The sequence below is a fragment of the Cariama cristata genome, unplaced genomic scaffold (assembly GCF_000690535.1).
Source record: "Cariama cristata isolate BGI_N322 unplaced genomic scaffold, ASM69053v1 scaffold5540, whole genome shotgun sequence".
NCBI lineage: Eukaryota > Metazoa > Chordata > Aves > Cariamiformes > Cariamidae > Cariama > Cariama cristata.
In genome coordinates this window covers 78,370-93,167 of record NW_009596277.1, presented here as the reverse complement: position 1 = coordinate 93,167, position 14,798 = coordinate 78,370, and the positions used below count along the sequence as shown (strand labels likewise).

General features: G+C 38.7%; 1 protein-coding gene across 1 annotated transcript in view; it reads right to left on the bottom strand.

Moving 5' to 3' along the window:
- The window catches only part of LOC104165583 (nesprin-1-like), a gene marked incomplete at its 5' end in the record, with an annotated part of 100,879 nt that overhangs the window by 7,814 nt on the left and 78,267 nt on the right, over window positions 1-14,798 (bottom strand). Inside the window, 11 exon segments of the mRNA XM_009705248.1 lie at window positions 1,348-1,440; window positions 2,449-2,661; window positions 3,040-3,168; window positions 3,514-3,714; window positions 5,239-5,450; window positions 6,606-6,732; window positions 7,592-7,734; window positions 10,628-10,961; window positions 11,840-12,031; window positions 12,750-12,887; window positions 13,313-13,495. Of these exon segments, the coding sequence (XP_009703550.1) occupies window positions 1,348-1,440; window positions 2,449-2,661; window positions 3,040-3,168; window positions 3,514-3,714; window positions 5,239-5,450; window positions 6,606-6,732; window positions 7,592-7,734; window positions 10,628-10,961; window positions 11,840-12,031; window positions 12,750-12,887; window positions 13,313-13,495 (1,965 nt within the window).

Below are 14,798 nucleotides of genomic sequence, written 5' to 3'. Positions count from 1 at the left end.
CATTCCTGCACTCACAACTATTTGATGGAATATTTAATGCAGTTAGATGATTATAATTCTGGTTGTATTTTTGGTATTAGTATTTATATATTTAGCATCAGTATCTTTGGCGCTGAAATTTTAAACACCACCACTTCAGTCTCCAAAATTGTGGGTGCAAAAACCAGAAGTTTGAAAACCAGACCCCAACGAACCATACAATTTAGCTATACATTATGGACAAAAATGAAAAAAAGGAGTCACGTACATAAACACTAACAAATTAGAGATAGACAAATGCTTATTAAAATGTTAAGATGAAACCCATTATAATTCTACATACTCTTTAGATAAAGATTTTATGGTAAAATACTTCTCCATCTCCTGTAATGGTCAGGCATCCTTCAGTTACATCTGTGATATCAGAGCTTTTATTAGTTATTTAAGTTTAAATTTAAAAGATAACAGCATTGACCTCTGAAACAAAATGTTAAGGTTTATATTCTTTCTCCTTTTGAAAAGCCAGTATTCCTTTACATTCTTATACTAGCATCTAAAAGGAAACTAGTGAATGTGAAAAAAAGAAAAAAAAAATTCAATTTCAAGAGCCATAAAATTTATCAAGACAGAACTCGGAGGCTTTACAAAAAGTGCAAATGGAAAAAAAACCCAAAACCAAAGCCAACCTGATTGTTTTAAGAACTAAGGAAAAAGGCAAAGTAATCAATAAACATAATTGCAGGAAAAGACAAAATAACTGCAGTTCCATTTTGGGCTCAGAGTATGGAAGTGTTAAGTACTAGGCATGTGTTGCTATATTTCTTGAATTTTGTGCCAGCGATGTAAATAGACAACTCCAGAGTTGCCATCATAGCCATTGATTAGGTTCTGTGCAACTAGCTGTTTTGAATAATGTTTTATGCCCTTCAGGTCTACTTAGCCACTCATCCAAAGCCTCAATAGGACCATCTGCAACCTTCTTCAGAAATGACAAAAACCTTATTGAGATTCTCGATGAAGCAGCTCTGAAGAGAAGGTCAAACAGAAATGGAGGACTGATTATACCAGACAAGACCAGACTTTGGGGTGCTGCCATCACTAGAGCAAAATACAAGAGACACGACATGCCATACCATGATAAACCAACCACACTGACAGCCCTGGTTTTAGATCATATTTACCGCTTCTGATTTCATGCAGGATGGGATATGCAGCAGGGCTGGGGAAAAGCAGCTGTGTTTTGTTCTTGGTTTACGCTACTTCCTTTGCTATCAAGTGAGAAGGGGGGCCTTGCAGCTAGCTAGAGCTACTGTAGACATCTAGAGCTCCCACCCAGGAGGTGGCAGAAAACATATGATGTGAAATTACCGTTCTCTGTCTGCTTGGAGTGCTTCTTCCAGATACAGGACTCACTGAGCCCGATGTGTCCAATTCATCAGCAGAGGACCATGAGGACAATTCCTAAAGTTCAGAAGGAATGGAGCTCAGAAATACAAGCAACTAGCTGTTCAGGTAAGCAAATTAAACAACAACAACAACAAAACCCTGAGTAAAATCCCAGCAGAGCTGTTTCCAAAGTAAATAAAATAAAGCAGTTAAATTTTGTTACCAAATTCTATAAGAATAAGGCATTACATGTTTTCTCTGTTAGCCCTGAAGGAAAAGAAAAGCAAACAGGTAGTTAAAACTTAACTGCTTTAGGTGACACATTTGCGGTCAAAGTCAATAGACGGGAAAATCTAGTTGCTCTTTATTGGCCTTTAATTCCAAGAAGAGGTTGGTACCACCAAGATTTTACTTAAACAGGCAGAAATTCACTAGAAGGAGGGAAGAGTTGAGTTTTCATGCCTTATGCACTCTGCTAACCCAAGACTTTAAAAAAAGTTAACTAAAGGAGAACCTTGAAATCTTTACTTTATACCTGCTACTGTTGGCAAAGATATATGCGTAACTCCCTCTCAAATACCCTGCAATACATGATCATGTGAAAAGATTTGGAGCACAGCTCAAAGCTCAGAAGGCACCGTGAGAGATTTGTTAGCCTATTACAGAATTGGGTTTATGCTTTTTTTTTCTCTCTCTTTGACAGAGTGAGCATTATCTTCCTTTCCAATGACAACTGATGCACTATAATTTTCAGTACTGCAGCTGGAATAATTATCTCATATACTTTGCCAGCTGACTCAATCATTAATGGCAGGATAAACAAATCGAGATGTTCAATAGTTATTGCTACATCAAATAGCTAAAAATTACTGCGTCAAAAACCCCCACCACATTACAAAAGAGATGTTTACATTATCACGTGTAAGATTACTTTACAATATTCAAGATTACGCATGTACCATCTTGATAAGCATTGCAAACAACAGAAACGGTGCAGCCAACAGCACTGATCAGAGAAAGACAGTCAAAACAGCGGGAAATGTGTGCCCAACAAACAGCATGGAATAAAAAGACATGACTTACCAGTTGACTACTTGAAATGTCTAGAATTTTCTCTAGGTCTTTAATATGATGTGTGACCTCTTTCAAGAGGAGCTTCAGCCTGTTTCCAATGACATGCACCTTTTCTTTGGCTTCAAGACAGTCCTTGCCTTCAGCATTGACTAGCAACTGGCAGGACATATCTTGCAGTGACGCCACCTTCAGCTGAGACTCCAGCAGTTCACGTCTGATTTGCTATTGCGAAGGCAAGCACCAGATTTTTTTTAATGGAAGTTAAAAAAAAAAAAAAGGAAAAAGGAAAAAAACTAGAAATCACAAAACTGGACATTTGAAATTAATGAAATGGAAAGAAAAGAGAAGCAATAAAAATTTCTAATCTGACAGGAAGACAGAGCGCAGCCTAGTGGTTGCCTGAGATTTTATATCATGAGTTATGCTACTGACGGAAGCAAGTAGTGTTCCCTACCAAAGTAAAGTTAGTTACCAACATTGGTCCCACAGTTGTGTGTTAGCATGCAAAGTACAATGCTAACCCTGGGGAGAAAGACAAATCTGATTAGATGTTCTTCTGATGATGTGTTTTAGGAGAGAAAGGAGTGATTATAACCCTACCATTAGAAGTCTGTGATGATCCTGCAGCGTTTCTGAGTCCAGGTTTGGACTGATGGGCACAATTTCATTTTTTCTTCTGTCAATATTCTCTAACCAAAGCAGCAAACCATGGCTCATTTCATGGAAATCCTGCAAGTGATGAGTGACGATTTAATAGTGTAGCAGAAAATTCCAGTCAAATTGAGGTTTCAAGTTTATCCTATGATAGGTCTTACTGGCTAAACAACATAACTTACAAGGAAGTGTAGAATATTATATTAGAATACTATTCCAGAGACAACAAATTGAGCAAATCTTGGGCTGGGAATATATGCTTCAGGTAATGCAGGTGTATCTTTCAGAAAACACATGCCAAAGCTGTATTTTGGCTTGCACAGGCAAGGTTCACACTGGATAATGAGCACACCACTTAACGATATGGTTTACATTTTTGACATATGGGATGCTGACAATCTAAATAAGGGCCATACAGACCTGGCACTGCATTAATGCATCCTGCAATGAGCAGCGCCACTCTTCGATCACACCGCATACGTGGCCCCAGCGCACGTTCATCTGAGACAGGCGCTCTTGAAGCTTCTTGCTCTCTTCGCTGTTAGACTGAGTGAACTCTGAGCTGCACAGATTGATGGATAAGATGATTGCTTTACGATTATCAATTGCCTTCTGCAGCTCCTTGATGGTAAGACAAAGTGGGACAGGGGAAGAAAGGATGGAAATCAGTAAAATGTGACTTTCAGAAGAGCCAAGTAGAGAAGGCACCACAAGAATGCAATGATTTGTCACCAGCAACTTCAAAATGGTACCTTACTGTAACAGTCTCTTTACTCTTTTCTGTGCTCTCTCTGTGACTCTGCAAACGTTTACTCTTTAATATCTACTAAAATTTTACTGTGAGCATAAACTAGAACAAGCCAATTAAACTTGTAAAGTCTTAAAAGCCTGAAGTCATAGTTGAATTTTAAAGATCTGGCTCATGTTTCAGATATTTTAAAGACAGAGCAGGACCAACAGAATTTAAAGAGATGTAGGACAACTGTACTTTAGCTCACAATAAAACTTGTGCCCTCGCTTGTCAGTTTTGCTGACAAAGACCAACATATTTTCAATGGAAACTGCTGTCAACAGTATTTTAAAATAAAAGCTTTTACTGAGGGAAAAGAAAACATACAAAGAGTATAAACAACTTACTCCAATTTATAGAAGCAGGACATGTATAAAAACTCTTGATTTGTTTACACTGGAAGCCACAAAAGAAACCCCACCTCTTTTGGTTTGCAGGGCACTAATGGGCTTTCCAAGAGTGGGTGAGATAAGAACAGGATTCTTATGAAATGCCCCCTTTTCCACCTACTTTACAGCATTTACTTAAAAGCCCCATGTCACAGTGACCTGTGTAGTACTTATGGCAGCTATATTTGGATTACAGTGAAGATCAGTATTAATATGCTTTAGATGGATCACTGCCGGAAACAGTCTTTACTATCTGTCCACCTCATTCCTAGCATGGAGCACAGTGCATTTTGACATTGACTCCCACATTTTTGTGCCCAAGCTTGTAAGACACTAGTAACTGAATGTGAAGTTATGGACCATCACATTTGCAGATCTTTATAGCTGTAAAATACCCAGGAGAGATTACAAAGGCAGCATTCAGATCCTGATGCATCTGAGATGACAGAAGAAGAAACAGGAGTGTTGCAAAGTGACACCAAATTTTTCCTGTGTTCTACTGGTGGCAGCAGTGGGTAGGCTACCACCCCTTTGGCCACTCTCTCCTTCCTCCACACAAAGCAGTAGGTCCCAGTGAGGTGTCTCTTTTAAAGCAGCTATTTTGTTACCAGTGTGACTAGAAGAGATTTGATTAACTTGGCTTTTTTTTTTTTTAAAATTTCTTTCTCCTTTCATCAGCTTGGCTGACATCTGGAATTATCTGTACATTCTGGAATTACAGAATTGCCACAGAATTACTATTTCAAAGAATTCATTTGGATTATATAGTAAATGCCAGTGGTACATTTTTCTGCCAAAAGGTGGTTCATAAAATCACTTTCCCAGTTACTTCAGTTATCAGCAGTAACCTGCTATGTGCAGAATGGAGCCCACCAGCTGCAACTATTGGCAACCTCTTCAACAACATAACTGTTGCATTCAGCTCTGATTACAAGACAACTCGTGGAAAAGAGAAATAAAACTCACTTTCAGCTTTTTAATTCTGAGCTCAATAGTTTGTATGTCAGTGCTGAGATCAAGGCAGCGGAGCTTCTCCAATTCCTCTTCAGTTTCTCCCAACCAAGCCCAAACACTATTGAGGTCAGAGTTAAACTGCTGCCATTGCTGAAGGTTCTGCTTCATCCTCAGCTCCTTGCTCAGAGCTTGAGCCTGGATTAATTCCCATCGGTCAATTACACCTGGAATGATAAATACCAAATTTGACAAAAGCAAAAAACCACTAGCCACACACACATTTGCACCAGCTGAATTCTGTGCAGGACAAAAAAAATGCTCCATAAAACACAAAAAATCCTAACCCACGGAACACCACACTGAAAACTAAGTTAGGTTGAAGAACATGATAGTGGACAGAAAGAATGAAGAATGTGGATGACTCCAGGCAGCAGAAATTTTACCGCTTTCTAATGTCAGACTTCTATGAACAGAAATAAGTTGATACATGCAGGTCTCTAAAACAGGTTATGCTGGTATAAAGACATCATAAATTAGCATAAATGCAAACCAGACAAGGAATCTGAATATGTCTAACTAGCCACATATTTATTATTATTTTCATTGGTATTTGTACATATCACAATTTAGTACTCGCACCTCACTACATTTGCCTAAGCTACTGCTGATGTATTGGATAAATACATACACTAAAAAGAAATTAAATAGGGCCTATTTCTTCTTTTTAGTTATCTTGAAATGCTACCGCAGAAGGACAAGTTGTATCATTCCATCAACTTAAAATAAAATAAAAAAAAAATCATGAATAAAATAAAACATACTGCATGGATAGCATATCTTGTGAAGCTAAGAATGAAGATGTTGCTTTTATAGTCTCTGGAACAAATCCATGTCTTTACAATGCAATACCTCCTGTTCTACAGCTGATGCTTAAAATTAGTCAAGTGAATACTTCTACCAGGTGAATATAAATTTCTGTACTGTAGACAGATGATATTAGAAGTGAAAGCTAATATTAGAAGAAATGAATGCTGACTTACATGTTTTGTACAGCACTATAAGCAACCTTTTTTCATCAGAAAACATTCAACAAAAATGCACTACATCCAGAGACCTTCCAAAAGACTTAGGATTGTGTCTGATGATATGAAGAGGTTCTTAAAATGCACTTATATGCCTAATCTCTTTATAGGGCATATACAAGGAATACTTACTATTCCTTACCATTCCTATTAAGAGATGTTAAACAGAACATGATAACAGACATAGCCAAATAAATATATATGTCAGTAAATAACACCAAGTGTTTATTTGGAAAAACTTTACATGTTTGCTACTTTTCATAATTGCTTTTCATCAGAGAACTAAATGTTACTTACCAGCTGTTTGTGTTTCAGTACTGTTCAGGTTAATAAGTCCAGATAATTTTTCTTCTTCCTCCTTCAGTTTATACCCAAGCCTTTTTACCGAGTCTATGCTTCCACTGCACTCACCCAGTAGTTTCATCTGTGTTAACAAACAAAAAAAATCACATCTCAATATGCACTGTACAGGACCAACTGCATGGAAAATTCAAGTTACAATGCAACTTCCAAAATTTTCCAAAAGTAAGTCTAAGTGTGAAGATATGAATCCATTACTTTAACAATCTGTCCTGATAGTATCAAAGAAATGTATATGGAGACAATAAAGGCTTAAAGCATAAGTTCAGACTAAATAGAAATAACTCAGTGCCGCTGTGCCAAATTGTGCTGGATGACTTCAGGTGCCATCTGTTCAAAATGTTAAGACATTATGGCAAAAACACTAGAAGATGCAATAAAGAAAATAAACATACATGTGGAAATATTACTATGCATCCAAGCAGCTAATCTTTCAATTCTGTCAGTAATAAAATTATTTAAATTATTTAGAGACACATTTTTCTTCCAGAAAACCTCTCTGAGAAAGCTTTTTAATCACGGATTCCATATATGCAACCTTGCTTACACAATGTGTGTTTGTAATTCATCAGCAAGATGAATACTGTGCACGAAGCTATAAAACCTACTTTTAAAAGCAGAGGAATTTTAAACAAGGATATCATCATTAGATGGATAAAAACATGAGTGAGAAAGTACTTTTGGACATCTGTAAAAATGTAACAGGAAAATAAATTCCTTAGAGTCATGTTCCTGTGATCTTATGCTATTGTAAACACACTAACATAAACAACAATAGCACGCAGTTAAGGGTAGCAACCATATGAGTGAGTGAGTCTGAGAAGCAGTAATATCTAATTGCTTTGTTGAAACAGCTATATTTCTTTCAATAGCAAAGCTAAGCTTGGAGTGCTTATTTGACTTGTGCTCCAAAATACACGCACATATCCTTTGTAACTGGAATCCAGCTCTGGTCCCGTAGGTGTTTTGCTGCGGATGATGTTTTCTGTTTGCTGTATCTGGAAACGACTGGCATCTAAGGCTTTGTCCAGTTGTCGGATATGTGCTTCCAGGGAACCAGGTTCTCCTGTATCAAAACCAAAAAAGTGACTGTCACCCAAGTCTTCCCAAAGTTTTTTTAATCTTTTTTCTAGGCAGAATAAGTATCAGGAATACTATCTAGATTAGACAGTAAAGGAGAAATGTGACTGCAGCAGTATGAATGGTATGATGTCAAAGCGAACTGATAACTAGTTACACTAGAGCGTTAGTGACCTTCAGAGGACAGATGACTACACTAATGAACATGCTTGCCATAAGCATACTATCAAAGAGTCCACAATTTAAACCAGGCTTGCAAACTATTTTGAAGTGACTTTTTCCCTCAGAGAATTCCTCACCTCTCTGAAGGGGAAAGTTTTTTGCAAAGTGTCCTCTAACCTCATCGATTTTGGAGAACGCCTTGGTCCCTTTCACAAACACTCTCAAATAAAACCTTGTATCTCAAACTCCTGATCCAAATCCATGTTAAAATCTGATTTCTCCTCATTTCTCTTCGTATTACTTCACTAAAAAATAGCGGAATTTCGATCCAAATGAAAGGATCCTACTTGTATATCATTTTGAAGATTAAAAGTGGTATACTAACACTACGCGATGCTGTTAGAATTATATTCTCAAGATCCATAAATGACTAGACATCTTGAAGGCCCACAGAAAGCAGTCCACGACTGATTTAGGCAACCACACTAAGCAGGAAAATTTATAGTATTTTTCCAATTAGGCATTTGACAAAAATTATGCTTAACATATCTACAAGATGGTATTATTCATCCAAGCCGTTTGGAACTCATACCAACGTTTTTGAAGCAGGACTAACTTGTATTTTCCTTACAGAGGTCAGCTGAATTCTGTGGTATGAATTAGCTACAGCCAATTCCAATCCGAAGCAGGCTGCAGCCTAGAAGACCACGAGATCCCTATCATCCATATTCTATCACTCTGCCTAATTTCCATCTGTTTACAAAGACAGTTTGAATTTATTCATAAAGACACAATTAAAAACATGCATAGAGAAGGAGAGCCTTCCGTCCACCTAATTAGGGAAAATGGACTCTCTTGGATGGTTAATCTTTTTCCATACAAAACACGGCCTCACCCCACATGGACACAACAAATTGCTCAATATTGCTTTTCCCTCACTATTTGCAAAATTTTCACAGGTCAGAAAACTACACACTTTTTTTTGTATGTACTTCTATTCGTACTCTTAGTCAATCATAATATTATTTCACTAATTTGGGGAAAAAATAAAAATGGACAGTGAACCTGAGGTCTGTATCAGATGCTGAGATTTTAAAATGTTTGGTATTTCAAATTTGTAATTAAGTCATTATTTCAAAAGAGGAAAACTGTGACATCATGAGAGAACGTATTTGTAAATGCATCTAACCCCTCCAAGAGAGTCACCTAACAAACGAAATAGTAGGTTCAATCTTGCGTAAAAATGCAATGTGAAAAAAAATTCATCTTCCAATATAAAAGACTAAGATAAAGACACTGGACTACAGTACCTCAACCTTGGCATTGTTATCATGTGAAACAACAACTAACCTAAAAGTTTACACCTAAGTAATAATCCAAGCTGTGGCTGTATTAAAAAAATGAGTGCAAAACTGAACAATTAGGGTTTGCTCTATGTATTTTCTTTCTGCCTTCATCTTTGTAGAAACTGCTCTTCTCTCAGAGACATCACAAGGTGTTAAGTCCTGTTGAGGGACTCCAGAGAAGACAGACCAGAGTACCCTACTGATCAGTTTAGTCTAGTTAGCTGAGGCAGGAGGGCCAATACTTCAAACATCATTGTTTCATCCATGCACCTAATAATACCTTTAAGTGCAGTAGTAAAGCAGGATACTTCTACATTAACATGCCAATGCTGCCACGTAAGAAATATTTATCTTGTAAGTTGTGAAAAGTATAGCACATGCTAAGAGAAGAGAAAGTAGTTACGCTTGTGCACCATGGTATTTGCATCTAGCTATGCTTCGTCTTTTTTGATGCCTACCAGAGATATTTTTGAGTACGTTTTCTGTGAGTGTTACATAGGCCTCAAGAGTTTCAGGGATCTCTACATCTGAAAAAATACAAGCACAGTCTAAATTGACAGCTCAGCAACGGCTGCCTCTTTACAGCAGGAGTCCTTTTCTTGGGATGAAATATAAAAACAGTTGCAATAGCAAGCATCCTTTCCGTAGAAGGAAAGAAGATGAAGACTGAAACACAGGGAGCCTGCTACAAAGATTCTCAACATCCAGGCAAACCTGACTCTTTTCAGACCAGTGACCTGGAAAGCAAAAGACAGCCACAAGATCAGAATATAATATACCAGTATGTCTTCCCCAAGAACTGGCTGCATTTGGGCACTTTCACTCATCAAGATTTATTACACAAAGCACACACATTTAGAAAGGACTTCCAGCTTCACTGGAGAGCAAGACCCAAGATCATACCTCAGGCTAAACACTCAGTTGCTGGACTCTTGCCTGGGTAAGGACTGAGTGAAGATTTACTTAAGCACTTGATGATTTTGTCTGTGGATCTCTCCCACACCATTTCTTCATCAGTTTGTTCTGCGCTTCTTGCCATATCCAGCATAGTTTCTTCTAGTCAGAATAACTTATGACGCGTTGCTGTTACAGATGACATATCCCATCTGGCAGGCCGCAAGCATAGAGACACAGCCAATTCCCTGTCACATCATACAAGCCTTTGTGATTTTCCAAGGCTGTAGTCATCCAGGAATCTCCATCACTGTGCCTAAGGCCAGAAGGCCACTGGGATCACTAAGGGAAAGCTATTTAAAATCTTCAGGGGCTATTGACAATACTTTTCCATGAGCATCTTAGCCAAGCAATCTCACATGTAACATTTGCTTCTTTTTACTAGGAGAGAACAGGACACACAATTTGTCACCATACCTGCTATACCAGCTGCTCCTCTCAGGTAGAAATCCTTCTCTTGTCCTCCATCTTCTTCCTCAGAGTGCAGTGCCCGTGAAACAGCTGTCTCCAGGTCTCTGCTAAGGTCATAGTCGTGGTCCCACTCCAGGGGAATGGAGTCCACACTTGCAGGGGTATCTCGCCCTGATCGCTCACTTCTCACCGGCTGAGAAAGAGGCAGCGAAAGGTTGGAAGAGGGGTGCGGAGAGAGAACGCTGTCAGCAGATTTGTCATGCCAGTGTATGTCAGAGAGATCTGCTGATTCATCCAGATCCACCTCTTTGTCGGAGAGGTCGTGTTCGTCATCTGTCAGCTAGAAGCATAATGGAAACAGAACTAATCAATGAAACGTGCAGAGGCACTGCGTGGTCAGCCTGGGTTAGTGAAATAAACTAGCATTAGGCAACAACCACACTGATGGGGTTTCCGTTTTGCATTCTTTTGCACTTCCTCTTCATTATTTTAAGGCACGCTAAAAAAACCAAAGCAACAAAAAAGTTCGTAATTCCAGCTCATTTTAATTACTTAAGGCACCACAAAGTCTCACATCAAGCAAATGTCTCCAGACTTTTTACTGATGCCATTGCAATGCAGACATCAAGTTAAAGAAAACTCTGGAATCATAGGAAGCGTATGTTGACCTTTATCGTGACCATTGCTCTCATCATATTCTTTCGGATTTTGAAAACCCTAGGTTTTGCTCCTTTCCTTCAGTAGGGCTTGAGCTACCAAAAATCATTTTGCCCTCACTTATTCAGCTGTGTTTTTAGTTCTGGAGACAAATTTCTGTCTCTTCTGATAGGGAGAATTATTTTATCATTGTTTTTTAAACAAAACAGAACTCAATAAGCTGCCAATGAAACTATCTAACAGAGCAGGGAGATGTTCTTATTACCAGTACCACACTGCTACCTCAATTAATAAAGTTTTATAAATCTCCAATTTGCATGGATTTTCATGATGATTTACAAAAACTCCAGTTCTAGTGAGTTTGTGCTCTGAACAGGACATAAATAGCATATAATGAAGGGAGGCAGATGGACAGGGTTGTAACAAAATTAAACCACAGGACTTTTGGAAAGTTACAGAAGTTTCATGTTAGTTGATTTCAACATTCTTCTCTGTCCTCATTCTCACACTTGTAAAACGGCAACAAACCAAATAAATACGTATGTATGTAAGTATACACACAGGAAGGCAGATGAGTTTCTTGTGATAGCGTTCCACACGTCCAAAGACCTCTTGACAGTAACGGCGCAGCTCATCTAGTTCTTCTTCAATGACAGCTGCATCCATGGGCTCACTTTTCTCAATGAGTTGATCACCCTGCACTATTATCTGCTCAATTTTGTTGTTGTTCAGTGAAATTTCTTGCTGGAAAGCCTGCATAAAAGAAAACCCCATGTTCCATCAATGAAATCAACATTACAACAACCTAAGTTCTTAAGGATGCAAGTCTTAAGAGTTTTTCAGCAAGAATGGTGTGGGTAACAAGCAGGGATCATTTGAAATATTCTGGCATGCGCAACAATAAGCAATCAAATTTAGCATTCCGCAGTCTTTCCAGCCAAAAACAGTGATACTTCATGGTTTACCATCTCATTCCTCACTTGTTGTATTTGGAAAGAAAGTTCTTCTCTAAATAAGCCACGTCCATGACCAAATGTCTAGAACGAACACAGCATGCTAAAGCTAACACACGGAAATTCTGGGTAACATCACATTTGATATGTTTCTCTCTAGATAATGATTTTTCTGATGCAGAAATGATTGACAAATGTAGTAATTCTTAGGTGTCAGCAATAACAGAGACTTGACAATAATAATTTTTATCGACATTTCCTCTTTTGATTAGGGAATGGAGACTATCACCCCTGGTTTTTTGAAAAAATTTCACAGTACAGAGATCTTCCACTCCAGCAGAAAACTACGTACTGAAACCCAAAATAGCCCGTAACTTCTGAGGCTGAAGTCTCAGCCTGCAAGTAATGACTGTATCAGGCTGCATTTTTGCATAACGTTTCTTAAATTCTCTTCCCACCATGAACGTTTCTATCCCTTCTCTCATCCCTCCTGCTGTCACCATTCAACCATTCTTTACCTTAAGTTGCTTTATCTTTGCTTGGACGTCACACTCTGAGAAATGCTCAATGTTGGTCAGCTGCAGGTCCATCTCTGTTAGCCATACCAGGATGCTATCACGTGCCGTCTCAAACTCCTCACGCTGGCCAATAAAATGCTGGGAGGTGGAAAATGCGAGTGGCATGAAATGACCAAACAACCCAAAAAACCCCGGGAATAGTGGTTCTCTGAAGAAACGGCTTTCATGCCCTTCAAACCCAACCTACACCCAGGTACACCTTCTCTCATTCCCTACGTGCTTTCTAGGGTTCCCTTTTCAGTAACATCATCTACAGCTGCAATTAGGTGACCTATGAAAGTTATCTTCTATGAAGGAGGTGGTGTTCGAGGTCACCGAGCATCTCCCTATAGACTTCATGCTTGGTTACCTCAGACAAAGTGAACTGATAAGCTCCCTTCCTCTTCCAAAGGTAGAACTCCCCTCAAAATCACTATGCAAATGCATTAAACTGGAAGCTTCTGGAGTACCCCTGATTCATAAGTACAGCAGTGAAACTGAAGGGCTTAGAAATGGGAAAATACTTTTAGCCTGCGCAGGATGGAGGTAACTCGCTTTTGTAAGTTGTCCCATCTCTGGTTCCCCTCATGAACCATCTGCTTGAGGCTGCAGCCGGAGTCAGTGCGGTTCTCCCGGGCCAGGCGGCGATACTGTTTATTGATCAGTTCCAGCTGAGTCAGGCTTTCATGCACTTGTCTTTGGAAGGCCTAAAGCAATACGAACAAAAGAGACCATCAGGTTTTTAATTATTGAAATCAGGATTCATAGATAAGCTAATAGATTTCACTATGGATGCAGACACCTCCTGAGGGCTCTCCTACTGAGAGGCTGCCTTCTGATTAAAACGAGTAAAAAAAGAGAAAAGTTTGCAAAACTGACATAGTTTACTGAATGAGAAATTGCAACATGAATACCCATTGCAATGGCAAAAACAGCACAAAAAAATACTCCCCTTTCTACTGAACCATGTGCGTTTCTATTTGAGAAATGAATACGAAACATTTTTTCCAAAAATGAACAGAAATCCAAGATTCCTGTGGCTGCATTGGATTTCCTTCCACATACTGAATTTGCTGAAGTGCAAACACTGAAGAGATTTAAGCAATTGTTTATTTTGAGTTTTACCAAAAATAGTGAAAAATGGTACCAAAGGAATAACCTCTTTATCTTCAGTATACACTGGTATACGAGTAAGTCTTGTCTTAAAATTTTCATGGAAAGAAAATTTCATCACATCCATACCAACTTATGCCTGGGCAAGTGTCTGCACCATGTACTTTCAGTGCTTCCTCTACCATTACAAAAGCCTCAGTCACCCAGCTGGAGAAGTAAAGAATTTGGTTTGAAAAAAAGAAAAACGATCAAAGTCTGTAGAGTCCTCTCAATATAATTATTCCTTTCATTAAATGGCCATCAAATTGGGTAGGGGACAACCAAGAAGCAGCAAATGAGCTTGCAACTGGAGTGGATCAGCAGAACTGAATTCACTTAAAATAGCCCAAGGAGGCAATTCTCGTATCAGAGGCACAAATCTGACTGTATTTACTAGGATCATGAAATCTAAAAGTGTGCAGTTGTTTCACCTGTTACCAAGCCTTGTCCAGCAAAAGAACAGCTGTGTGTTTGTCTTCCATTTTTTCAGCTCAGCTACACAAGAATGCATCTGTTTCATTCCTTCCTGTAATCTCCTTTCATTCCTCCATAAACTGCTGGAGAGGAAGGAGTTTGATTTTGTACAGTGAAGTCAGTGAGAGCCATCTCTGACCTCAGTGCTCGGGAACTGGAAGGTTCTTACATGGTCTGCTGGGCTCTCTTTTGTTTTTGTTGTTGTTGGGTTTTTTAAAATTCAACTGCAGATATGGAGGGGAAAATAAAATTAGGGAAAAAAAAGTCTAGTTAAAGCAGAAACCTGCTTCACTTAGTATATATATGTGGCTGACTTTGTATTGACTTCACAGTGAAGTTGCCGAATTCCTCTGAATTTGAACACCACAACTTTTGCTTCTGGCA